The sequence below is a fragment of the Pollachius pollachius genome (genome assembly GCF_949987615.1).
Source record: "Pollachius pollachius genome assembly, chromosome: 11".
Classification (NCBI taxonomy): Eukaryota; Metazoa; Chordata; class Actinopteri; order Gadiformes; family Gadidae; genus Pollachius; species Pollachius pollachius.
The window spans coordinates 11,110,355-11,138,022 of NC_136944.1; the positions used below are offsets into that span (position 1 = coordinate 11,110,355).

The following is a 27,668-nucleotide window of genomic DNA, read 5'->3' on the forward strand; positions in this document are numbered from 1 at the left end:
GCTCCTGAAGGCCTGGAGAAACAGGACATTTCCAGTCTTCTTCTATGAGGGTTGGACACATGATTATATGGAAACATTAAATAGGTATCATTAACTTACCATGCTATATAAATATTTATTTTTCATGGAATAAGAATATATTAGATAAGAGATACAACAAATTTCTGAAATAAATACAAATCTACATGTCAACACCTAGGCTGAATAAAAAAATCCTTGATCTTAACAAGCTTCTAACTTCGCAACTGACAAGCCAATCAATGTCTTTAATCTCTCTCTCCCTCTCTCTCTCTCTCTCTCTCTCTCTCTGTTTCTGGAAAAGAAGCCATGAGTTCTCGATTGGTCCATTTATCAGCTTAGTATTGCTTTCCACTCCATTGTTTTTTGACGGATAACACCGTGCAACAGCTATATAGAACCACGCTCTGATATAGTGTCAAAGGGGGGGGCCTATAGCACTTGTTCTTAGAAGCTCAATAATTGATGGTACCTCTTCATTGTCACCAAAAACTTAAACCAAGAAAGGAGTGTCTGGCTCACCTTACCTATTAAGTCTGTTTGAAACATTAATGGGCCACCCATCTTCCTACTGAAAACCAATTGACAAAGAAAGAGAGAAAGACAGAAAGACAGAAAGAGAGCGAGGTAGCAGAGCATTGTAAAGAAAAACGGAAAACCAATTTTATATTAAAACGCCAGCGAGTGCAACATTTTGGATACGCCCTCGCAGTCACATGATAGGCTAAACAGGGATGGATGTTGTGAAAGATTTAACTGCATTGCTTGGACGAATGAATGGGCTGCGTGAGCTCAGAGCAGGGTCTCCGTCCATAATGCAGGGCCTTGACTGTCCACGGTCCTCTAGTGATCTGCTGCTGTGCTGGGCCTCAGATGAATATTATGTCATGGGTCTAGGTAGCTTCTCTTCCATGAATGATGGACGGAGATGAACATATCCATTGGCCTATGGCCCTATTGATAAATTATTAATAACCAGCTCTTGTGCATGAATCATTCAGTCCAAATCTCTTGTGGTAAAAAGCCAAAGCTTTGTTTTTTTCAAGATGGCTGGATGCATCTGCACAGCGTAATGTTATGATGCATATATTCTATTCCATACAATTTAGAACGTTTTACTGGAATGTCAATGCTGCACATTATTTGGTTTTGAAATTCAAAAAGGGGAGGGAGATGCTTGGTAGAGAGCCCCTCCCAACACAAGGAATACCCACTCCCTACAACCTCACTCATAGAGCGGTCACAAACCACCTGCGCCATGGTTCACATGTCTTTAGGAATTGACACACACTTTAAGACAGATCTGAGCAGCCTTACCTGTCTTGGTCACAGGCGGACAGTGTCATTCTTACTCAAAAACAGAAAGACAGATGCATGCACTTAACGGATGTGTGGTCTGAGCAGTCGAACATGTCTTCAGTACCTTCAGGTTTCACATCTAAACCATCGGAGGTGTTAGTCAGTCTGGTCAACTGAAGCACCACAATGCCTCGAACATGAGGATTACTACGTGTCGCAGTGAGGACACACTTGGTTGAGCCGTGTCAAAGAAGAATGTCGTACACATGAGGGGCGACACCGTTTCTTCAACCCTCAGGCAATCACCTGCTGCAGTCAAACTGGGGGAGAAGACTGACCTTCCGTCTCGTTCTCTCTGCTACTTTCGTTGGCTGCTGCCTCATTTCCCATTAAAAGGGTCGGAGGGACTTCTAACTAGTATATCATTGATTGAAAGAGGGGAGGCTATTATAGCTGACCTTTAGGCAGTCTGTCTGGTTAGGTTAAGACATGTGCTTAACTAGGCCCATGATATAGCTACGACTAAATACATAGATGGATGAGAGACAGAGAGAGAGAGAGAGACACACACACACACACAGAGACATAGTTTCTATCATATGACATGAATATGGGTAATTGATTTTATTTCATTCATTTTGTGCATACTTGTTTTCTTCATGTTTTTAATGTTATTTAGCGTGAATGCTTTATTTAAGTTTATGGCTGAAGCCTTCACATTAACCCCATGAAGCGTCGGATTTACGGCCAGACAGTATCCTAACAGGTGCTCCGGCATGGCTGATACCTGTAGACATTTTCCAAATAACCAGGTGCTATCATGTTAGATTTTAGGACGTTTTTTTTGTAAATGTAGATGACTAACCCAACCTGTTTTTTAATGACGTAACCCTGAGTGTAATATTTGACAAATGTTATGAATTGAATTAAATGCCTTAATTCATATTTAATAGAATCAGTCAAATCTTCTTCTCAAACCGACCTAATGTGTGACTTAATGGGAAGACTTAATGTGTGTGTATGTGTGTGTGTTTTTGCATGCATGCATGAATGTATGTGTGCCTCCGTGTGTGTGTGCGTGTGTATGTCTCTGTCAGGATACATCAGCTATTTACCTCTGACCCTGTACAAACTCTTCACAGCATTGGCCATGTTTCTACACGGTGTACAACATGACCACAGTTCACTGTCAGGTTACAACCCCAATGCCAGCTCAGTTTCCTGTCCATCAGATCTCACCAATTGCTCAACTGGGCCACCCGGAAAACCCAAAACTCAACCGTTGCATTTTAATTAAGCTCCCTTCACCTGTGTCCCCTCTGGCTAAGTGGTATGGACACCTTTCAGGAAACAGTACAAGGGGGTGTAGCGTATCGAAGGCAGGGATTAGTGACAGGGAGTGGTCGAGAGGCATTGTAAATAGAACCACCGTCAGTCCGCTGCGACCTCGGGGACGCAAGGCTTCTCCTGCAGCGGTGATTAAAAGGGAACTCTTCTGCTGCTGCGAGGGGAGGGGCATGGTGCCACGATACAGAGCAGCACAGTCAAATGCAGGTTTCCCCAATCAGAAGGAACGTATGACAGGTGATATATATATATGTCGTACTAAATTGTTAGTCAGTCATCAAGTGTACGATCTGCTCTTAGCTAATTGAAAATTAATAAACGAGTTCAAACTAAAATTTGATGAGATCCTGTTTGCAGAGGTGCCTTCGTAGGACGAACCCAGGGGTCACTCATAGCACTTATTATTGGCCCAGGCATTGTATGTACCAGGGCATAACTCATATTGACCACAGCTGGTGCTTTGACAAGCATCAATGAAAAACGTACATATCTATCCAATCTGAATGTTGAGGGCTACACTGTGTTCATCCTGCTATGAGAGCTCTGTGAAAAGGGTTTTGTGGTCAATGTGTGCTATCTTTGCTAGTTCAGTATTTTAGTTAACTATATGCCCTGGTACATACAAATATAGCAGAGCTTCTTTCCTGCTATTACTCCTCAATGATAAGGTATATTGTTGAGAGTTAAGGGTAACAAGTAGATGTGAATTGTACTGGAAATGCAATGTAATTATTTTCAGCAGTTCACATTTACATTTGAACGTGCACAGGTTACATAAAATAACACGTGAACACACACCCACACACAAATACACAGACAAACGCACACCCACACACTCAAACGTGCAATCGTCTTGAGGTGTTCGATCCTTAAAGATAAATACTGTGGCGCCCTCTAGCGATACAATTATTCATATGCAGAAATTAAGCACAGAACTGAAATTGCATTGTTTTTACTATTACCATTTTCATAGGAGTAATATTAACAATATTAATACCTTGCATTAACGTGCACAAGAAACCAGAATGTATGACAAATGTTAATGCAATTGTATTTATTAACGGATGTGACGTTATTGTGATGGTTTTTTAGTTCCGGTCCAGGCATGAATGTGAGTTAGCTGCCTCTGCTGCTGTCTGTCAAGAAACATCACCCAAGCACAGCGTTTGCTGGAATTTTAATTTTTAATTGTAGCAATCAGAGGCCGCTTAACACCAGAAAACATGTCTATGTACCAGGTAAAGCCCATATATGAGGGTGGAGCAAAGATTGATTTGCCAACGTGCATGTACAAGTTACCCAATATCCACGAGCAGCGAGCAAGCAGCTACTTCTCCGAACATGCGCATCAGGTAACCGCACTAACTTAGCACCGAACGATAATAGTGATCCACACATCAGCCAATATTCCCAGTTATTTAACTTGTTTAGCTTTAATATAACCTCAGTCAGTATTACCAGTTATTTTAACTCGTTTAGCTTTAATATAACCTCCCTGATTGGCAACCGAACATGTAGCCTAGCTGGGTGTAAGTCCTGTCTGGATCAAAGACAAGTAGCCCTGTTGTAGATGATGCAGTCACCCCATCCTTGGTTTCTGTTTTCACATTGTTCTGGTATTGTTATATGGAAAGGATGATTACATTTCTTCAACCAACATATTTGATTGTGTGGTGATAAGGGCGTTTAACTCTTGGAATGTGTGTACTTTGCTCTATATAGCATGTACGTTTGAGTTTGTATTGTACGTATCATGACAGTATATCAATACAACACAACAAATGTCAGTTTTTTAATGGGGCTAGTGTGTGCTATTTTTTCATTCACGTCATACTCATGAAATTATCTACAATAAAAACACTAGTGTGCAAAACCATTAATAATTGTGGATATACATATACCTAACCCTAACTCCATGACAATATAATAATCTCTAACATCCCGGTGCTTACACACATTCTCCTCCTCTCCTTCTCAGAATGGCGAGCCGGACTCGGCTGTGAGAGCTCTGGAGGCTCGGCAGGACGAGATCATGAGGAAGCTGTTTGAGTTGAAGGCGGCAGTTGACGGTCTGGCTAAGACCGTGGCCACCCCGGACGCTGACCTGGACCTGACCGTCAGCTGCAGCCTTGCATCCCCCAGCCCCACTGCTTGCACTTTTACAGGCACCGCAGATCTGGACACACTGCTGGGCAAGGTGGGGAGGGGCTGTGGCCTCCTGCTGTTGCGTTGTTTATACATATTCTCAGACTGGCTTGATCAATATGTGCATTGTAAAATAATATTTTCCATTATATCGTTAGATACTATTTTTATTGGGCACATATTATCAACTCAATTTAAGCCTCACAATCACAGCAGTGGTGATCTTAGGAAGTCCCAGTATAACCGGTTTAAGTCGGAGCATAAGTGATCAGGATGTCCCAATAGTCCCGTTTTTGAAAATAACAATCACGATGATGATGACGACAAACTACTCCGTATTCCCGCCGTCTACCCGTGCCACAGGACCTGGGCGCCCTGCGTGACATCGTCATCAACGCCAACCCCGCCCAGCCTCCCCTCACCCTACTGGTGCTCCACGGGCTGTTGTGTCAGCGCTACCGGGTGCTCTCCGCTGTCCACGTGCACTCGTCTGTGTCGGGAGTGCCCCCCCAGCTGCTGTCCTGCCTGGGCGCCCGCCTCACCGACGGCTCCGCCCGGCACCTCTTCCAGCTGGGCTTCACCCTCATATGGAAGGACGGTACGGGAGGAGAAGGGTCGGCTGGGAGAGATTTGGGAGGGAGGGAGGGAGAGGTGACAAACTGAATTAAGGTACGGCCACACTGAACGTGTTACGCTTGTAACGCGCCTAACCTGACGCTTGGTCACTGTGTGTCCCAAAAATGGTTCAACGCGCCTACGCAGCTAAATGAGCCCGCCCAAAACGTATTTTCCCCCGCTACTTTTCTTTTGCTCCACAAACATGGCTGAGATCACCACCATCGCGGCACTGTATTTGTTGTGGGAGTTCGAGGAGAGTAGGAAACCCAAACGTCGCCGTGTTTGGGTGCATGATAGAGCTTAGATCGGGCCCAGAAAATCAAGCCCGACCCGGCCCGAGCCTGTGCACGTTCTGTCTGAGCCCGGCCCGGCCCGACACATTAACTGTAATTATGAGCCCGAGTCCGATTTCAACCCAACATTTTTTTTAATACATGTGTAACTTTGTACACATTTGTTACTTGACTGGCGACGTTCTATACATTACCGCTTATTACACAGCTACTTGCCAAAACGAAAAAATAACTTCTCATGGTGTGTCTTTTTACAATTTATTCGATACCAGCATTCATAATGTTGATCAGCAGTGAAATAGTCCGCCAAAGACGTTGATGTCACTTAGCAACCGAAGACGCTGGGGTTGACAAGTTACAGGACTACTACCCATGCAAGTGAACGAAGCGTTCAACGGCATTGAGAAGACCCGTGTAATAAAGGCCTATAATATTTCTGTTTATGGCATGGATTTCTCCTCAGATTAGGCCAATAAAGCAATGATTTAAAAAACAAACAAACAAACGCTCGATCAAAGGCCCGACCCGGCCCGAGGATAGTGGTGGGAAATATTGGCCCGACCTGGCCCGCGGGTCGGCTCGGGCTCGGGTCTCTAGTGCATGACATCCTCTGTAGGCGCTCACAGCTGTGAGTTTCACCACCTCCTCATCGTTTCAGCACACACTGAAACAATGTCTTGGTCGTCCATGTTCTTTCTGCTTCTGTGCGTCCTCCGTCTGTCTGCCAGTGACATCGGGTCAAGCTCAACGCTGATTGGCTATCGCTGCTAAGCGTCACGCGTAGGAGCGTAAAAAGTTAAGTTTTTTGAACGTTGTTGGTACGTTGGGCGCGTAGGTGTGTTGGGCGTGTTATTTAGGTGCTTAAAATGCGTCTAACGCGCTGCTTTAGCGCGTGTAACACATCTACACGCCTAAACCAATGGTTCCCTATGCAAAAATGCCGATTTTCTACGCCTCTAACACGCGTAACACGTTCAGTGTGGCCGTACCTTTAGGTTTACCAGGGACTAAAGCAAATTAACCGTGTTTGCCGTAAATATGGATGGGCTGTAACAAACATGTTGACATGTGCATTACTAAAACCCGTTTGCAATAATTAATAATTATTTGGTCAATAAGAAGCTTATTATTCTAAGTAAATTTTATTCGTACATGAATGTAATCAGGCGTAGTTGGGCATTTTCACTAGGATTAGAACAGGATCGAACCCTGACCCTTTCAGCTGAAAGATACTAGAGCTACACTAAGCCGGGGTAGGATTGGATGAAGACCCCTCCCCTCATTCTCCACAGCACTGCCCTAACATTTACCAGACTACTATTTAACCATTTCTTTCATTTACGGAATTTATTCAGATGCTTGCTCAAGAATGCCTACCAGTTGCAGTTGACATTGGGACTTGAACCCAGAACCCTCTATCCGGAAGTCAAACACCCCAACCACTGTACTGCCCTCTCTTCTATCTTGGTGTCTCACCTTATCCCCGAATGTCTTCCTCTTCTCCTCCTCCCCCCCCCCCCACCTACCCACAGTGCCCAAGCTGCAGATGAAGTTCAGCGTGCGCAACATGTGTCCCGTCGAGGGCGAGGCCAATGTTGCACGCTTCCTCTTCCGCCTGCTCTCCCCCGACCCGAGCGACGCGGGCCTGGCCACGCTGGTGGACAGCTGGGTGGACACGGCCTTCTTCCAGCTAGCCCAGGGCGGGGCCAAGGAGCAGGCGGCTGCGCTGCGCTCCCTGAACGCCGCGCTGGGCCGCCAGCCCTGGCTAACGGGACCTGAGCTCTCCCTGGCGGACATCGCGTGCTACTGCTGCGCGGTGCAAAGCGGGGCGATGGCAGCGGCGCCCACCCACGTCCAGCGCTGGATGAAGGCCTGCGAGAACCTGGGTTATTTTAGCCGGGCCCAGCTACAGTAGGAGGCCGCATCCAATCGGAGATAAGCTCTGTGAAGATGTGTATCTTGTATCTACTGCTTGTTCTCCCCCTGGTTCTATCAAGGAGAGGGGAGAGAAAGTTGGTATTTGCAATTCACAAATCAAGAGAACCCATGTCTGATTTTCCCTCTCGTTCCTCGTTCCTCTGAATGGCTCTCTGAACGCAGCAGTCGATGTGCTGTTGGGGAAGGTTCTCGACATCTTGGGTATTCTATCCAGAGGAAGTAAGCTTCAGAGGACTGTATGGACAATGGGGGATTTTATTATGAATTGGAACAAAAGGGAAAACTTCTACTGTTAAAGTAACACACACACACACACCTCTACACACACACCTCCCACCTTGTGCCTAATGTGACCCTGCTCAAGATGCTGTGTGTGTAATATATGGGGAAGGGTGCAAATACAATTTTTACACTAAATGGTGCAAATGAGATGCAGACCTGACCCACATCATGTGTGCTGTGTGGAGATCTTGACACTTGCTATCCATGTTTGTTCTTTTCTTAAGTCATTAAAACAGTATGGGGGAAAAACCCTGAACTATGGTTTGTGTTTTTGAAGCTGCTGCTAAGTGTTGGTTTGAAGAGCTTTTTTTGACTTTCAGGATTAACATCCCACACGAGTACTCAAGAGTATATAAAACAGGTAATACATCTTTCACTTCTATGAGTACATAAAAAGGCGTAGCACACTAGTGATTTTCAACAAAAGGGAATTTCAGCCTTGCTGCTTATTTACTTTATTTTTCTGTCATTTCCATTGGAATAATTTGCATTTGAAAGGGTAATCATCAGGAACTGGCGGGCCGACTTCTATTTAAAAACTGGACCTTTCACAGTTTGCTTTGGCGTCCAGGTGTGTAACGTCCACATGTAGAATAAAATGGAGGGCGATGTGCTTGCTTTTCAACTCCATTTGATTGAGTCATACTAATATCTTTCTGTACCATTCATTTGCACGATGCAAATGAATGTTTTAGATAAAGATGAAACTAGGATGATTGGCATTGTGTGTGCATGCATGCTCTGTTCACATTTAGTAATTAATGCAGTTTTTCTTTTTTTAATGAGTCATCCGTAATCGGTTGATGCACTCCCGGCAGTGTGTAAAACAGCTGGGCAAGTGATCATGCCCACTTCTACACTGATTAGATCTGGTTCACATAACCCCTATGACCTCTATCTGCTGAATAGCGGAAGAACCCACCATCTACAAAGATTTTGCGTTTCTTCTATTCTTTAGTGTAGTACAAAAAACAGTAAACAAGGAAGCTCAAATGAATAAACTAAAATCACATGTACATAATGAAAATAAAAGATTGTGAGTTTGGAGTAACTTTAATGTTTGCCCAATCCCGAGTCTGTTGCTCCAGGCCAACTAATATTGGCCATCTCATTAACTAATAACATACAAAGAAATAATCCATTTAGTTTCAATGTCGCTCGTTATATTTTTATAGCTCACATTTCATGGTTAGGCTTTAAGCTCCACTAGGCGTCCAACAAGCACACGGTGCTGTTGTATCTCAGCAGGTTGATCCTCTCAAAGAAGTTGTCGGTCAGACTGGTGATTCTCTGCGGGGCAGCCAGGTTCCCCTTGTGGCTGAAGAGGCGTTGCACGGGCGCCGCAGACGGCAGCGTTGTGTTGTACTTGATGAAGAGCTGCCTTACTCTGGGGAAGTCCTTTAGGCACTCCAGGCTCTTCCCAGTGCCCTCCAGGTACTTGTGGATCTCCTCCTTGGCGCCTAGCTTCTCAGGCCGACCGCGGGGCGTCGCGGGCCCGTAGCTGAAGAAGTCGTCTTCAGACTCTGTGGTGGTGTCGGACTCGTCCGTCGACTCCTCCGTGGGGAAGCCGGGGTCCAGCTCGGCCGCCTCCAGCAGGCCGCACATCTCCTCCCTCTCCGACGGAGACATCCACCACAGCCGGAACTGGGGTGTGGTCGCCGTGGCGATTTTGGCCTCAGTGCTGGCGAAAACGTTGCGAAAGCGCGCGTCAATTGTGGCCACGACGGAGTCGATGGCGTCGGCGAAGTGGCGCGCTGTCGCCCGCTGCTCCGTCAGCTTGTTCTTCAGGCTAAGGATAGTGGGGATGACTAGGCCCAGGTAGCACTTCTGCTCGGCCTGGAAAAGCTCCAGGGCAAAGGCCAGCGGCTTGAAAACCACCACGTACTCCTTCAGGAAGGCCATCTCCTTGGCCTGTAGCGCGGGAACGCCAAGCCGTTCGCTCAAAACCGACCGCTCCTTCTCAGCCAGAGAAACCAGCCTCTGCACCATGCAGTACTCAGCGTTCCAGCGGCTGGCGCACGGCACCACCAGGGGCATCTTAGCCACGTCTTCGGCTTTCTCGGACGCCACCTGCAGCTTGTGGCATTGGCTCCAGAAGGCAGAGACCTTGGACATGGTGCTGTAGTACAGTTGGCACATGGGGCCCTGGGACACCGCCAGCCAGAAGTCCTCCATCACAATCAGGTCCAGGGTGTGCGCGGCGCAGTGGCCTACGTCCGGCACGAACACCGGCACGTCCCGCTCCTGCTCACTGTCCAGGATGGCTCCAACGTTTTCAAAGAAACCCACGTCGTCCTCATCGCCGTCTGCCAGGAACTCCTTGAACATGCCGACGAAAGGGCTGCCGTTGTCCACAAGCGTGGTCTGAACTTTGCTCTCGATGTTATACGCAGAGTGGATGTCGCGGATCCGGCCTGAGATGGCCTCAACTGTGTTGGGCCCCTCAAGCCGAGCGAAACCCAGGGCGGCGGATTTCCGCTCCAAGGTGACTGCGTCGATCCAGTGACAGGTCATGCCAAAGTAGCTCCTGCTGCCCGTGGTCCAGATGTCGCCTGTGGTACACATGTACAGGACACTGTCGAGTTTGGCCGTCAACGCCGCTTTCATGCTGGAGAATTCCAGGTCGACCTTGGTGGACAAGGTCAGCTTGTCCGTGGTCAGCTGACCCTCAGTTAAACCCTCCATTAGTTTCCTGAAGCCAGGCTGCTCAAGCAGATAGAAAGACTGGCAGTCCTCCACAATGAAGTTAAATATTAGCTCATCTAATCTCGATTGTGCCTGGCTTTTGGAAATAATCTCTGCTTTAATTTTCTTGAGTTGGAGATGACCGGTAACCTCACCGTTGTGTTCCTTCTTTCGGCACCTCTTTGCTGCAGCATTGACCTTATCTTCATGGCAACCCAAATGTTTCCTCTGAAATACAATACGAAAAATACAAAAATATTATATATGAAGAGTGTTAACCTTTTTTATTTTACACCCACTTTCAAACGTGAAATGGGACATCTGACAGTATAAGCCTGTATATATCTAGATAATGAACAATCATCAGAGATTGGTCCACAAAAGCAAAGACCACCATTCAATGAAAGTGAAATGACCAAATAACCTAAGGTACATACAACCAGTGATTCTTTCAACTGCACAGAGAAGCAAAAATATACAACTTACGTCTAAATGTTTCTTTAGATTTGACGTTGATGTTTTTGAGGTGGATAACAGATTAACCTTCGGTAAACATAAATTACACTGGACGATTACATTTTTCCCTTGATCTGCCTTGTGTGTAAAATGGTGGCCATAACGCCAAGAATGCAGTGCCGTTTTAGTGTCTATGACGGATTCTGTATGGTCCGTATCCATTATATCCGTTTTGCCTGATATTAAAACTATTTCAAAATGAAACGAAAGTATTGTAATCTGATTTAGTAATCAAAATTACATGTAATGTAATGTAATGTAACGCAAACGGGAAAGGACTCGTGAAAGGGGCATGTCTGATAGAGATTTTGAGGGAGGGGACATCGCGTCGATGACTCGTCTTGCGCTTGCGCACTCTGTGGCCCTTTAATGTTACTGCGCATGTGTACTGGGCACACGTCATTGGCGCGTCCTGAATTTTACGTCATTATCAAATCAGATCAAATCAAAGGAAACTTTACTTACCAATTCAGGTTCCAGATACAAAGAAAAATGACAACACACTGAGTAAAAACACGATTCCACCAATATTATTGTATTGTTTCTTCTTCGTGGCTGGAAAATAAATAGAAACACATTATTATTATTATTATTATTATTATTATTATTATTATTATTATTATTATTATTATTATTCATTCCATATATATCGTTCTACAAATCTTCACTGTCTTCACAATATAACGATGACCAAAAGAGAACACGTGGTAAAAAGTGTAAGTGAAATCCAGAAATGAATCACTATTATAAGGCCTACAAAATGGCCTATACAAATAGTCTATCCGCAGACCCTCAGCACGTTACTTTAATTTCCTCTTACATCTAAAAAACGAATGCACCGTCACTGCCAAAGTAGAGGGGAGTTGGCCATTTAGCCCATGTGTTTATATCCGTATGCAAATGGATAAACACACACACACACATACACACACACACACACACACACACACACACACGCACTCACACACACACGCACACACACACGCACACACACACACACACACACACACACACACACACACACACACACACACACACACACACACACACACACACACACACACACACACACACACACACACGGTGGATACACCAGATCTGAAAATCGACAAATCGGCCTAAATTAGTCACAGCGCAGTTGTCTCTGACGCATCTTCTTGTATCCAAATGAGCCGCTATCTCATCCCTCAGCTGATAAATTTCTGTGCTTCATTGTTTCTTCGGACACCAGGACAATATCTGTTGATTACTTAAATGTCACTTAATGTTTCTTAACCCAATTACAAATGTGTTTTATGATTGTGATTACATTACAAAAATTGAATAGTTGTAGTTGGTAGGCCTAGGTCTACTGGTGATGGAGGTGGTGGTGTTGGTTGGGGGAAGGGGGGCTACATTGGACTCCAGTGAGTGATGGGTGAAGTTGAAATTGTGTGCCTTGACCAATAAACATATCCCGAGTCCCGGCTCCCACCAAGACTTCCTCGGCTGGTAACTTATATAAAGGTACAGATTATAACGGAAGCTGTAGGTCTACATTCGGCTATATAGTGGCAGACAATTGGTTCAATGGATTTGACATACAGTTAGCATATAGCCTAAGTTCAGCACACTCAGTAAACATTTAATTGCTTTTTGGGATTTTTGAAGATGTTGCGTTTCGAGTGGGGATCAGTTTGAGCTGGGGCAGGTCTCTACAGGGAGGATAACTCATCTCGTCGTCCGACTTCAGTCAATAGTGGACGAAATATCGAAATAATGCTAGAATGATCGGTTTTATTTTTTTACTATTACAATGTGTTTAAGTTTCTAATGGGCACAATAAGTGACGGAATGCATAAATATAAAGCACATGTGCATTGATGACAGGCGTTTATGGTGAGTTCTGTTGGATTTTTATATATGCCTGCAGCCTGTCAGAGCGAGTGGATTGGCGATTGGTGAGGGTGGGGTCTGATGTTGGAGTCATGACGCAGGGGTTATCGGGTACAACCTTCCTCTCTCTGGCAACAAAGTGAACTGATCATAGAGAAATCGAGTGGGGGGAAAAGAAGTACATACAACAAATTATGTAATTCTTGGATTTAGTGCCATCCGGCGCGCTCGTGTCAAAGCTTAGGGCTACACATATGGCATCTGGTGGACCGTGGATGTTGGCAGCAGCAGTTGCCACTAGTTGTTGTTGTCACCCGCGTGTGAGCATCAAGTGAGCTTTTCAAGCGAGAGACACAGACAAAGAGGCGGACACTGAGAGAGGGAGAGATAAAGAAGGGGAGAGTGAGGAGCGAGTATCACCAATCTTCACTTTCCAGCGTTGCCGAAACAAACTAAATCTCCTGCGCCTTGAAGCACTCCAATGTGCGCGCCTCGTTGGACACGTCTGTTGACTTTATTATCCTTGTTATTATTATTATTATTATGAGGCGTAATGGCTTGGTGTGACCGCGGGGTTCAAACGCTGTTGGCCACCGCCGGGGCTTTCGCCGCGTTCAGCCTCATGACCATCGCCATAGGGACAGACTACTGGCTGTATTCGCGCGCGTACATCTGTAACGCAACCAATGCCTCTACGGACGACACCCCATCGCAGCCCAAAACTAAGAAGGGCGACCTGACCCATTCGGGGCTGTGGAGAATCTGTTGTATTGAGGGTAAGAGGTAACACTTTGAACTCTTTGTAGTACAGAATTTACTTTGGAAAAGCTGAACACTGAGTATTATGCTTTTCAGTTTGTCAGTGCATTTTCAATAAATACAATAAAAACGTACTTTAAACAGTTTTACCCTGTTAAGGCAAGGTTTAACTTAGAGTGTAGGCTTTGATGGTTTATGTGTGTGAATAGTGTGTGGATAAAGTGGTCAATTATGTTTCAGAACGGAAAAAAGTGAATGGAGAATGATTAATTATTAAGAATATAACAAGAGCAAAGGCGTTGAAAAAATCATCGGTCGAATTGACTCGTGTTAAAAGTAGAAAGAGACAAAGGCGATTTATGTGCGTATTGATCGCATCTTGCAAGTGATGATACTTTTATCTATTTTGTTTACTTGAAAGCTAACATATAAAAGTCGGCCGCGTACAAGGCCCACGCGGCAGAACGCATTGCCAACCAATCCATGGCACGTTCCTGTCTCATTCAGGAGGAGGAGGCTCATTCCCGGCAGCAACACGCACAGTCCTTACCTTCATTCATATCTTCGTTGGATGGGATGCTGTTGCTTGGCAACATATTTGACATCGCTATGGAAACATGCCCAGTGATTAGAAAAAGATGACTCCCGATGTTAAGTCATGTCCGAGCATAACATATAAGGTTATTAGAGACAAGGGAGGAGGATATATACCCCTCGTAAACGTCTGAATCCAGTTTTTATTTTGTTAAGTGTTTTGGGTGGTGAGATGGCAATGACTTCTTGGTTCAGAAGAACACGTTGATTCATTGACTGGGTTGGTTTGTGTGCGCTTTCGCTTTCTTTTGGAAATCGACCATTATAGGCCTATCGACTGTTTGTTCAACCCCAGACGATCTAGCTCTAGATCCGGCGCTCCACGCATTATCAGCTCACTTCCTTTAAGAACTGGGCACTGTCCACATGCCGAGGTGCTGAAACCTAAACGAATATGCAGCCGATTTGCAACTTCTTTTGAATCTTCGGCCTTCAACTTCTCACTCTTTCATTTGATAATTGTCACAGAGCAATGTTCACTAATCTTAATACTTTATTCCAATGCATTTAAAACGGCCCAAATGGTTTAAATGACACCAGAAGCAACATGTTTACACGGATATAGAAGCAAAACTTTTTTTGTTGGGGTACGACCCCAGACAATTTTTTTCCCATAGTCAGACAGTATAATGGTTAAAAGATGTACAGTAAAGGTTTTTTTGTTCTTTTTGTAGCCTAGTACTAATTAACCTAGTAATTCCATGCTTTGTTTCTGGTTTGGGAGGAAGAAAAAATGGTACAATCCATTCATATTGAACGCAATGGGCCCGTTGCCATGGGAACTCACAAGTATAGAGCTGGAGACGGGTGGTAATGGCGACACTGTTTTATTGATGATGGTGGCTGCATGCAGAAGACAGTGCGGTAGCAGCCGCTACAACCAGGGCCGTGCAGAGACCTTTTGAGGGGCAGGGGCTCTTATTCAAAAGAGGGCACATGGAACAAGATTAGCTAACAATATATGTCATCTTTATTTTAAATAATGAATTACCCTTGTTCAAACAAAATGTATTGTGTAATCTTACATACAATCTTACATAGTAGTATCCATGCTGTCGTGTTCTGATAATAAATATGCGTGAGTCACTTGTTGCTTTCAAAACATGCCAGTTCCTTTAGCTTCTTCGTTCCCCCATTCCCGTAGTATCAGCGCATCTTATAACCACAGGACCCCCAACGGGACTATGACAATAACCAATAACCAGTTATAACCAATTAGCATTATGCCACACAAACTATATCCCTACAGACAATGTCAAATTATACATAATACTAAACCTGCAATTCAACCTAAAATGCAACCGTTATTCAAACAAAATGTAATTTTACACAGTAATTATTACGATAGAAAGGGCTATATCAAATTTTACATAATACAAAATCCAGAATACTGTACACCTTAGAATGAAATATGGAGCCTTACATCAGCCTACATTCACACAAACATTATAAAATACAAAATGCAGCAATGTAAAATCATACTATGCGATTGAAAGAAAATGTGTGCTTACTACTACAGCAATCAGAATGAGAAAATGTATATATTTAATGATTTTTGGTCAACATTTTAAACTATTAATTGCGTATTGATTCGCTTTGATGCAAAATATCAGCAAAGAATCACCTGTAGTCAGTAACAGCCCACCATTGGCAACTGCTACAGCACTCAGAATGAGAAAAAGTAGTTTTATTGATTTTTGGTAAATATTTTAGACTATTAAATTGCATCCTGTTTCACAATAATGCGAGATATCAGCAAAGTGTTACCTGTAGTAAGTAGCAGCCCACCATTGGCAAGTACTATAGCAATCAGATAAAAAAATATGTCTTTATTGATGTGTGCTGTTTTCTTTCCTGAAACAATTCCATAGTAAAGTCTATGGCACCAGTCTGGGGGGTGTAATTTGTAGACAACAGCTACAGAACATAGATTTAAAGAGTAATTCTGGCGAAAATTTAACCCAGGGTCTTTGTTTTGGAATTTATACCCATCAAATACACCATCCAGATACTTTTTTCGAGGATAAAAGATGCCTGGCGCAATGTTATTCCATGTTATTGGTTAGGGGCACCGCAAACGGTGCATTTTTTAACCACTTATATTGCTCAAAATAGCACCAAACCTCTGCAGTAGCATGATTAGGGTCCCTACACATAAAACGAAGCATCAACAACTTAGTTAGCGAACCAAAGTTTATTTAAAAAGACTGTTTACCAAGTCTGTGCCTTACCGGTAGGTCCATGTTTCCAAGAAGTCCACACAAATCAATTACCTGCCACCGTAAATAATATAATAGAAACGCAAACAAATCTAAAACAGTTAAGTATCAAGTTGGAAGATTTTTAAGCAAATTGGTTGGCATTTGCGGCGTTCGCGGTGCCCCTAACCAATACCATGGAAGCCAAACATTGCGCCAGGCAAACTCTATACACGATTTTCAATTAAAAAAGTATCTGGAGAGGCTTATTTGATGGGTATACATGCCAAAACAAAGACCCTGGGTCTTTGGGTTCAAAATCAGGATTCAAAATCACAACGACTAATGTCGTTATGATTTTTGTCGATAGGGTGTCCTAAACTGTCCTCAACATACTACAGCCGTAATGTAGTGAAATTGTGCTGATGAATCTGATTGCTGGGTAAGTCAAAACCGCATATACGGCGAATATCAGACCTGTTGCTAACTTTTACCCGCTACAAAACAAGAAAAATGTTAGTTTATTTTTCAACATCAGCTAAATGATTTTTGAAACAGATGTCTCTTAAAACAACAATACGATGTGCATCCTGCAGGCAGGCAAACGTGAAAGGTCACGTTGATAGCCTATGACGTCACCTACCGGCAGCGCAGGTAGACGAGGCTACCAAATTTCTTCTATATTAGCCCTACTACTTTTCGAAAATTTGTATTCTCACGTTCATTTAAAAATGTTCATGTGTAATTTTAAGAAGCATTGATCATTTAAATCGCCACTCAAGAGGGCACTTTGGACATTCAGAGGAAAAGGGGCAGGTGCTCAGGCACCAATAGACCCCCCCCTCTGCACATGCCTGGCTACAACAGTTGGTGAAACAACAATCGAAATGTCCCATTTTAAAATGCAAATAACTCTCTCCAACAGCACTTGTTTTTTGTTTGAGCTCAAAATCAGGCGAGGCCATGTTTGATTAACCCCTGCTATGACGCAAACTTAATTAGCAAACCGTCAGTCATCTCAACACACCAGGTACCTTCACCAGGTTGAATGCTTTAATTCCAACAGCACATAAACTGATCAATTGCTTTTGTATTTGTGTGTGTGTTTGTGTGTGTGTGTCTCACACACACAAACACACATTTAGCTGATGTTGAAAAATAAACTAACATTTTTCTTGTTTTGTAGCGGGTAAAAGTTAGCAACAGGTCTGATGTGTTCGACAAAAAGCTCAAACAACAATGATCTATTGATTTTCTATTCTCTGTATCCACATCTCTGTTGTGGTAAACTCCAGTGAGACTCTTATCATGTTTAATGAATGATAAATATTACCACTGTTTTTCATCCAAAGCGACTTATAATATAGTATAGTACTATTGACCTCTGACCTGCTCTGGATGTGGTGGTGGTTCGAGAGGGTGTGTGGGGAGGCAAGGAGTACACATCCATACGGTTGTATTGAATGCAGATATTTCTCAAAGTAGATAGTTAATAGTTAATCAGTCAGTCTAATTTTAAAGTGCTTCCATTCATAAAATGGTCACACTTCATACATTTATATTGGATTTCCAAGCTCTTTCAGACGGGAAAAATCTAAAAATCTTTTAAGAGGAGGAATCCAAGGGGGGTAGGTGTGAAATGTGCAGCGGGTGGGGACATACAGTATGTCTATATAACTAGGATCACACCCCCTGTAAGAAAGAGAAGGAAAGAGTTTGCCTCTCCTGATCTGGAGTATTCTACAGAGATGGCCCTCTTATTGGCTGAGCTGGGTTGACTCACAGTATCTCAGCCTCCCTACCCTAAAGCACCTATCCTCTGAAGCCTGCTTCAGCATGTGTGTGGTTGTGTGAATGTGTGTGTGGGTGTGTGTGTGTGTGTGTGTGTGTGTGTGTGTGTGTGTGTGTGTGTGTGTGTGTTGGTGTGTGAAGAGGGGGGGGGGTGTTTGTGTGTGTGTGTGTGTGTGTGTGTGTGTGTGTGTGTGTGTGTTTTAGAGAGAGATTATTAACTAGTGCATGAGGGTTTTTTATGGAAGGATTGAATATGTTGTTCTGGTTAGGTTAGGCATTAAAATACAATGAAGATGTCAAAGGCATCCTTGGAGATAATCTATTTAAATGAGCATGTCAGCGGCTGACTATTGGTTGCCATGGAGAGCTAAAGGGGTGGAGGATTGGGGAATCGGGGGGGTTGCTATTTACAGCCAAGGTTTTGATGCTGCTTTCAGCTGAGACAGACACTTAATAGGTCTGTTAGAGCTGCGTTTTGTTTACCTCCACCCTATCAAACCTGTCACACCCTATTCAGTGTGTACCTCCAACAACTTTCTATAAGACACCAAGCAATATGGCTTTCCTGTCGGTGTAGAAATCGCCTGTTGATTTGTCTCTACCTGTTACCAGCAAGTCCTTTCAGTTTTCCGTTACCATAGTAACCGCCCTAGAAATAGTAATGTATGTCCACAAGGTGCTCCGGTTACCTCATTCATTTATGTAATTGATTCAGTAATGTACAATTACCATATTCAGTTCAAGATATATTAATTCAAGTGGTTGTTATTCAGATGTTTGTGGGTCTCCTCACTATTGCTGTGCAATAATAACAACGTAATTCAGTTCATGGGGACACCTGACACCTTGCACCTCTAAATCTTATAATTATTTGTATCCTTCTGCCTTGTGGACGCCCAAATCCTCATGTTTGCCTCTTTCTTACACGCATAATGCGGTGCTTAGATATTTCTTAATTCAAGTAAAAAATGTCTGCCACTTCCCCTGTCCCAAAATCACTGCAATCTGTTATATTCAGACTTTCTACACAGAAGGCCCATAGCAAAGGTTGTGTCAAAGGGGCCGTGATCCCCCAGGGTACCCTGGGAAATGGAGATCACAGGTGTTTTGTTTGCTTGATTGGGATATGGTTGTAGTTCCCCTATTAAGATGCAACAAGGTGAATGTGACAGGAGGTCTGTTCAGAGACTCAAAGAGAAGTGAGGTTTTTATAGGTTGAGACGAGGGCAGGCTTAAAGGATCTCCAAGAGAGAGAGAAAGGCTCACATGAGGTTTTACGAGGTAGAATTTATCTTGAATGTGGAACTCTGATTGGTCGTAACTGCATTCATACATGCATAAGGACATAGGTACAAATATTCAGAAATATCCTGGTTGTTAGCCCTAGCTCTGGACAAATGTCAATGTCAAATGTCGAAACCATTAGATCAGATTGCTTGTGTGTGGGTAATTGTTTTTAATGTCTGTCAAACAATCACACACACTTATTGTCCCTATGAACAGCCCCGCTCCGTGTGGCGTAACTAAAAGGGAAGAGGGGTACTACCCCCACCTCCCTCTTAATGCCATGGTATTATTGACACCACACAATTACGGATGAAGATTTATCCCAGCTCACACCTATCAATGTCCACATCTCTATTGGTCTTTTGCCCTCCCTTCATCTCGGCTATCTCTCCTTTCCTCTCTTGTCTCTCCTCCTTTCCTTTCTTCTCATCTCTCCCTTTTCACACCTTCGCGTCTCGCACATGCCACTCCTGGGTAGATGAGCTGCTGCCCTTTACCTGATTGTTTCCTTCCTCTTCTTGACAAACACACACACACACACACACACACACATACACACACACACACACACACACACACACACACACACACGCACACGCGCACATGCACACGCACACGCGCACACACACACACTCACACGCACATGCACACGCACACACACACACACACACACACACACACACACAGGCTGACCTTTGGTCCATGTTTAGCTAAGCCTTCCGAATAGAAGGGAACCATTTGTGGAGATATAACGGCTCAAAAAACAGTGTCCTTTCTGTTCCTACAATGTTGTTTTTGTTGGAGTAGCCTTGCTTATTGGCTTTCTCCTTGGAAATGTCGGCCGTGAAAGAATTTCACATATTTTCACCTCCAGCATTTGTTAAAAATGTAAGAATCATAAGCAAATTTGATTCCAACAAGGGCGTTCTAGCGTCTACATCTTTGGTGAAGTGGTTGGGTGTATTTCCTTTCAGGGCCCTTTGACAATGAGAAGTAGGTAGAAGACATTTGAGATGCAGCTTTCCACTCCTTATGCTCCATTATCTGAGACAGGAGCAGGGCAGGGTTTCACTGCAAGGGACAGCAGCTTTAACAGTAGCTCTACCTCCTGCACTTTCACTTTCACCTTAGCCTGTGGGCTCAAGACAGCTCAAATCAACTGGAATTCTCATTTATCTCATATAAATTTCTGTCCCAGGACATGAAAGTAATTAGAATGTTTGTCAGTAATATTAAAGTTTCTAGTGATGTTTGTTGTTCATCTAGTCATTGATGCACGTGCCATGCAGGTATCAACCAAGGCAGCTGTAACAGGATCAACCATTTCCCAGATGACAACGACTATGACACGGACAGCTCTGAGTACCTCCTGCGTAAGTTCTGCCTCTGATTGCATTGACTATTAATATCTGAATAATAACTTATTATTTTTACCAATCTCCCATGCTTATTGATTTCCTTTTTTAACAAGACATGTTTATGTAGAAATATTGGTAGCAACAATAATAACGTTAATTCAAAAGCAATTTACAAGCTTTGAGTTAATGATGACCTATGCATTAACAAAACATTAACATTCATTTGTAGACGGGTAATAAGTATATAATAAAGTTGTGTCAACGATGTTGGGTGACGTCACTGGTATTTGATTGGTTGGTATTTGATCAGAAGTCAAAGCCAGCTCGCCCCTCCCTTCCGTGTTTCGTGCATCCAGTAAAAACTATCATGAACGCAGTGCAAAACCCCACAACACCCACTCCTTGTCGGTGATTGGTTGGAATACCATTTATTTTTGTTTTGGGTGGTTGGTAGTACCATTAGTTTTCGTGTACGATCTCGGAGCATAGGCTGCCTACAGAGACGCAGATTTTTGACGGCCTGCTTATGGGGTTGGCAGCTAGCGGATTGTGAGGAAAGATCAGATGAATGCGATCATTTATGTTTCTGCCTAGAATCGCTGATACAACCTTTAAAGGGCCCTTACTTAGCCTACAGGCCTATCCAGAGGACTGCTGTACCACCTGGTAGGCTGATCTATCCATGATTCCATCATACATCTGGGTGTACAATCAAACTTATGATGTTGCTAGAGGGTCAATTTTCACATGGCTTGTAACTATTAATCAACATCAGCCCTGGTGGTAGAATAGGGGCCCTTTAACGTAGCTCATTCATCATCTACAAATGTATCTTAATGTTTGGTTACTTATTCGTTTTTTTTTAATTACCAAAAATCCCCCAAATCACCTTCTATCACACCAAGGGTCCCTTTAGTGATTGCACTTGTTTGTTGCACTTGTTTCAGCTGAGTATTCCCAGGCTGTGTCTTTTTTTTTTTTTTTATTACATGAAAAATACCTTCCTTATATAAGTCTCATACTTTCCTTAAACCTTTGCTGGCCCTTGATTAGAAACCTGGATCACACAAAATGTTGACAGTATCCAAAACAAATTGATTATTATTAATTCCTATATATCAGTTGAATAAATGGGTAATAGGTATTCTGGGTACAGCTGAGAATCTGAGGAAAAATTGTTAATAGCATTGTGGAGACGGGCTGCACAGTAGCATCAAATTACTTATTTGGCTTGTATTACTTACTTGTATTATTCTCGACTTTCTTAATCCCTCCTTTCTATTTGCTTAATTTACTTTGTTTCATTTACTTTATTTTTTGGTTCCTTCTCACCCTTCCTTTCCTCTTTTCTCCTTTACTTTTATTTTCTCCTATCCTATCCTCTCTATCATATAATTTTCTCATTTCCTTTCCTCCTTTCTTTTCCTCTCTATCATACAATTTTCTCCTTACTTTTCCTCCTATCCTTTCTTTCTTATCCTTTTATTTTTTCCTATAATTTCCTCTTTCCTTCCCTTTTCCCGACCCTTTCGCTTCTACTTTCCATAATTTCCCTTTTCCTTTATTTCCCTTCCTTGCTTTTTTACTTTCCTTTTCTCCTTACCTTTCCTTTGTGCCTATCCTGGGAAAGTCATCATATCCTTAGTAGAAGGAGGACACTAACCATGTATCTATTAAATGACAGTGTTTTCCACTGTCCCTAACAGTGTCGCCAAATCTTAGTCATGAATTATTTAGTGTGTAGGCAAATCCATAAAAGGCCCCCTACATAGCAGTCAACCTTACCTCATAGTCACAGAAAGCCCTGGTTCTTCATCTTCCTTGCTTCAATCCATCCTTGTTATCTCTGATTTCTTCCTAAATGCAAAGAATTCCTGAATGCATTCTTCAATCTTTCCTAATTGAACAGTTCCTTCATGTAATGTTTCCAGGCATCGTGCGGGCCTCCAGTGTGTTCCCCATCCTCAGTAGTGTCCTGCTGATGTTTGGGGGGCTCTGTGTGGGGTTGGGCCACGTCTACAGCAAGCGCAACAACATCCTCCTCAGTGCAGGCATCCTGTTCGTCGCTGCAGGTAACCGCCGGGGGCTCTAGGAATGTTCTCCTACTGTGGTTCTAGCAGTTGTCGCGGTCTCAAGGTGTTCTCACTGCTACGCCGATTATGATCGGCAGCGTTGCAATGGATGTGTTTAAGAGGCATAGAGGCATGTCATTTACCACATGAGATGCAGTTCTGCATTAAAACAACCCATTTAATGCAACCAGGCGTTGTGGCTGTGTAGGCATTGTTGCATTAAATGCGATGGTTCAATGCAGTACTGCATCTTATTTGGTCAATTTTGTCAACCCGTTACCCGTCAGTGATTTAGCGCCCACAGCTCAGTCCAAGGCAATCCCAATTCAACCCTTAGCCCTAGCCCTTAGCCCTACCCCTCGCTTTTCCGCATTCACGCGGAGGGTAAGACTGTAAGTCATTTCAGTGAGGGGTAAGGCCATATGGATGCCCATATATATGGATGGCAGGCGCGTGCCATCCATATGGGCAGGTGGGGCAGCGAACTTCCTGCTAAAGCATGCTCCCCAAAATATTTTTCCTCAGTAAATCATTGCTCCAAGTTTATTTTTAATAATGTGGTTGTCACGCTTTCCAACTACTAGTCTGTTGACATTAAATTTTGGATGATGGTGGCGATTCTAGTTGAGTTTAACGTGTCATGCAATGTTGGGGCTTGGCAGCTCAGCGACCGCGTCACTCTGTATGTTTCTCGCATAACCCTGCAGGCTGCAATAAGAATTGCAATCCGCGCTATAAGACGCCCATATGGTCGTAAAGTAGTCCACCCCATGGTCATATTCTAGGACTTTGGTTGTTTTAACTCAAATTATTCAGCCAGTATCTTTCGTCTTTTGGCAGACATGGCGAGTTGTGTTGCACCTGTGATTAACACTGTTCAGTCTCTTTTAAAAAAACATTTGATAGGTTAAAATTTGAAGATAAATTAGCCATCAAACAACTTTGACCAGACAAACCGGATATTCGCATTTGTATGTTCGCGGTATTTGTATGTTCTTCAGCTGATTGTTAAAATAAAATATGGAGCAATAACTGCCCTATAATGTCGAATTTGTCCTTTGACATTTTTGACTTTGCAGACCAAGTTGGTGTTTCCATTGCACATAGGCTAATCTTATTAGCCCACATCATATGACGAGTGTTGCGGATGGCACTTCAAAAGCGTGCAGTAACATTAGGCTATTCGTTTATTCTTAATTCTTAATCACAATTAGTTTAGTTAACATGTTTTAATGTAGTTCAAAATATACATGCTACAAAATATACAAATATACTTATACAATATATAAATTGTGGGTGTGGTCATGCGCCAGTAGTTTCTGCCCCACCGAAATGGAGGGGCACCGCACGCTACTGGCTAAGGGCAATGGCTAACTTGCTCTTGAAAGTACGTTTTTTGAGAGGCACACTCACATGCAAGGATTGTGAGAAATCTCCCACAATGCCTTGCGAGAAAATCAAGAAAAATCCTAGGCAAGATGCTGGCGAAACATGCGACAGGATCGAACAACACAAATGTAAGTGTAAAAAAATGAATGTAAACAATTATGCTGACCATTGTATTATCATTATGCCGTTTCAATGTAGTATAGACATTTTCTTTATAACAAGCATAATCACAAAATCGCTAGTATTCATCACTCCAGTTAGCGAACTAACTAGCTAGTGAACTGAACGTCATTGATGATAGATTATGACAGTACTGGGCATATTTAGGTTAGGTCAGGTTATATCCCTGTCCCATTTACCCCCTTTGTTGGTATGGCGATGGATGACGAGAAACTTGTAAGTTGTTGTATCTGGTATCTGAACAATGTTACAATGATATCCATGTGTTCCATGTTCTAGGGAGTCCAGGTTTGAAGATTAGATATAATCACTTGGCAAGCAATGTAATAGTTATTGTTTTAAAAATGCTATGTAGCCTATGGTTGATCAATGTGATGTAGTTCTTGACAAACCAGTGTCTTATTTAATATATTTTGGTAGAAATATATAATGATCCACATATTGATATAAAGGTATGGATAAATAGATATAGACAGACAGACCCTATCTGTATATTATCTCAGTTATTATATTTTGTACATAACATATCACCCAGTTGTGCCATATAATTCCTTCTTATTGGTTATGTTTTCTTCCAGGAGATCATTGAGGCCACTGCCACCACAGAGCCCATCCCTCCACCTCAAGCACCTCTTCTGCATTGGTAGCCCTAAGCCCCCCAACCCCTAGGAGGGAAGAAAGATGGATGGTTTAAAACCGACCGTTTCGGGCCCCTTTAAAAAAGTTATCGATAAATATGATTGTGTGATTGTTAAAGCCTTTTTGTAATATGCAATATTAGTTATATTATATCACTGGTTCATGTTTTTATGATATATATTTTTTAATTGATGGCACACTACCTCAAGTTCTATGTTTGTTCTGGTTTTATTTATTATCTTTTGGTACAATGTTTGATGCAAGATAAAGTGCAATATTGCAGTTTCTAAAAGATTTTGAGCATGAATCAGATTCTTATCTAATCATACCACGTTTTTCCATGTAGGAAATAATTTAATTCCTGAGACATTCAAACCGAGCCAAATTCCAGAGAAAGATAATGTAGTATAAAAAGATTTATTCTGAATTTAAAGAAAAAATGACACACATCATTGAGACCAGCAATAAGCAGCCTCTGCAGACCATGCATGGCTCTTCTGCTGAGGTGGAAGCCCTGCTCCAAAGTTCAAGCACAAACGCAGGATGGGCAACTTTACAATTAACTTGCATTACTATGGAATGGTCTGGAAAATAAAATAAAATCACATCATTTAGTCTGAAATGGAAGGACTTTAACTACTTGAAACTAGTTGCTTACAATGCATGTGTATGGTATTCTATCCTATCAGACCTGAACACAGATTAAAACACAAATCAAAGTAAACCGTTTATTTGACACTGTGTCTGTAACAAAGGGGTTGATCCAACAACATTAATGTTAGTTATACTAGCATGTTGTGTAGCTAGGCTTACTACAACAAAAACTTTTTGCAGTATATTCTACATACACATACACATCTTGGACATCCATTGTTGCTCTTTGTTTAATGTGTCTCGTTCTTCTTTTCATTGGATTTATTAGCAGGCTGAACTGTGTCGGGCTGCTATGAGGTCACGATGCTTATGTAGCTTCCTACATAAGCTGATGACTATCGCCATCCGGCTTAAACCCCGCCCTACCATAAGAGTACTGTCGATGGTGGAAACGTGAGCCATAACCGAGCTGCCTAACCGCACCTAAATTACCAGACCTTATCGTCCTGGGCCTAAACGCACTGCCCGGTGGAAGCATGCCATTTGCGTCTTGGTTCCTTAGGGTAAGATTAAACAGCCCTTTACAGAGTTTAGAAAACTAAACTCTGTAAATAGCGCTCAACTTCATTGGTTTAGAAGTAGATGCTCATAGTTGCTTTGCAACAGTTAAGAGGCTGCTGTGAACTGTTCTTTTTCTATAATTAAACAAAAAGGCCCTGCAGTGTGCCTCGCATTTTACTGCCTGCCAAAGTCTTCGCTTTGAATGGGCACTTGATGTCTCTTAATATGTTCTTCCCCTTCAAGGTCTGAGCAACATCATCGGCATCATCGTTTACATATCCAGCAATGCCGGTGACCCCAACGACAAGCGGGATGATGACCGCAAGTATACGTACTCCTACGGCTGGTCCTTCTACTTTGGCGCGCTGTCCTTCATCGCAGCCGAGGCGGTAGCCGTGCTTGCCATCAACATCTATATCGAGAAGAACAAGGAGGTGCGCTGGCGAGCACGCCGCGACTTCATCCGCTTTCTCTCCTCGTCCTCACCATACTCGCGAATGCCCAGCTCCCACTTCCGCCGGCGGACATCACGCTCCAGCTCTCGCTCCACAGAGGCGTCGCGGGAGAACACGCCAGGCACCAACGCCCGCAAGGGGGGTATGGTGCCGTCTCCCAGCAGGCCACTGGGCGAGCTGTCCATGTACACTTTGGCCAGGGATAGTGTTGCCGAGAGCCCCTACAGCCCAGAGCATGATGCCGCAGCCACCGCTGCTGAGTTCCTGCAGGTGCATAACTGTTTCCCCAATGACCTCAAGGAAGGGGGCAACCACAGGACCACACCGGTGTGAAGCACGGGGTCTCGTCCCGGGGTCCCGTCCCGGAGTCTCGCCCATGGGTCTCATCTCGGGATCTCGTTCTGTACTCGGGTTCCGAAGCGATACTGGGGTTACAAAGGGATACTCTGTAACAATTGGGTACCGGGGTTTCCAGAAACTCAGAGGAGAGGTAATAGAAATGGAGACCACAAAAGGAAACCATCGGAGACCATTCCATACTTTGAGTTACTTCAGGGTCCAAAGAGAGCGGCAGGCGGGTGGAAAGATAGCTGTGTAACCATCAGTTGTAAATTGAGCTGTTTTCTCTTGTACTGGCCTTTGTTATCGTTGTTTCTCTTCTATTGAGACTGCTTTTAGAGCCCTGTCACTGCAGGGTTGAGGTGGGTTATATGTGTCTTAGCCAGCGTCGTGTTTGAGATCATTGGATTGTGTTCACACTCTTTTCAAAGAGGGC

General features: G+C 43.4%; 3 protein-coding genes across 4 annotated transcripts; 2 read left to right on the plus strand and 1 right to left on the minus strand.

Moving 5' to 3' along the window:
- Positions 1-3,767: 3,767 nt before the first annotated feature.
- On the plus strand, positions 3,768-8,196 carry aimp2 (aminoacyl tRNA synthetase complex interacting multifunctional protein 2). Its single transcript, XM_079746625.1, has 4 exons — positions 3,768-4,016; positions 4,643-4,861; positions 5,173-5,407; positions 7,253-8,196. The coding sequence occupies exons 1-4, from the start codon at positions 3,888-3,890 to the stop codon at positions 7,633-7,635; spliced, it is 966 nt and encodes a 321-aa protein (XP_079602751.1). The 5' UTR covers positions 3,768-3,887; the 3' UTR covers positions 7,636-8,196.
- Positions 8,197-9,023: 827 nt separating this feature from the next.
- Positions 9,024-11,377, minus strand: LOC307082893 (uncharacterized protein). 2 transcript variants are annotated; one of them, XM_079746624.1, is made up of 3 exons: positions 11,112-11,377; positions 10,781-10,853; positions 9,024-10,492 (listed from the first exon to the last, which is right to left on the minus strand). In XM_079746624.1, the coding sequence occupies exons 1-3, from the start codon at positions 11,301-11,303 to the stop codon at positions 9,147-9,149; spliced, it is 1,611 nt and encodes a 536-aa protein (XP_079602750.1). In that variant the 5' UTR covers positions 11,304-11,377; the 3' UTR covers positions 9,024-9,146. The 2 variants fall into 2 exon arrangements, with proteins under 2 accessions (XP_079602750.1, XP_079602749.1); XM_079746623.1 differs by having other exon boundaries at positions 9,024-10,853.
- A 2,192-nt stretch (positions 11,378-13,569) lies between these two features.
- Positions 13,570-27,226, plus strand: cacng4b (calcium channel, voltage-dependent, gamma subunit 4b; the record flags this gene model as incomplete). Its single annotated transcript, XM_079746626.1, has 4 exons — positions 13,570-13,792; positions 20,935-21,018; positions 22,935-23,075; positions 26,682-27,226. 4 exons carry the CDS (start codon positions 13,570-13,572, stop codon positions 27,224-27,226), a joined length of 993 nt encoding a protein of 330 aa, XP_079602752.1.
- Between the last annotated feature and the right edge of the window lie 442 nt (positions 27,227-27,668).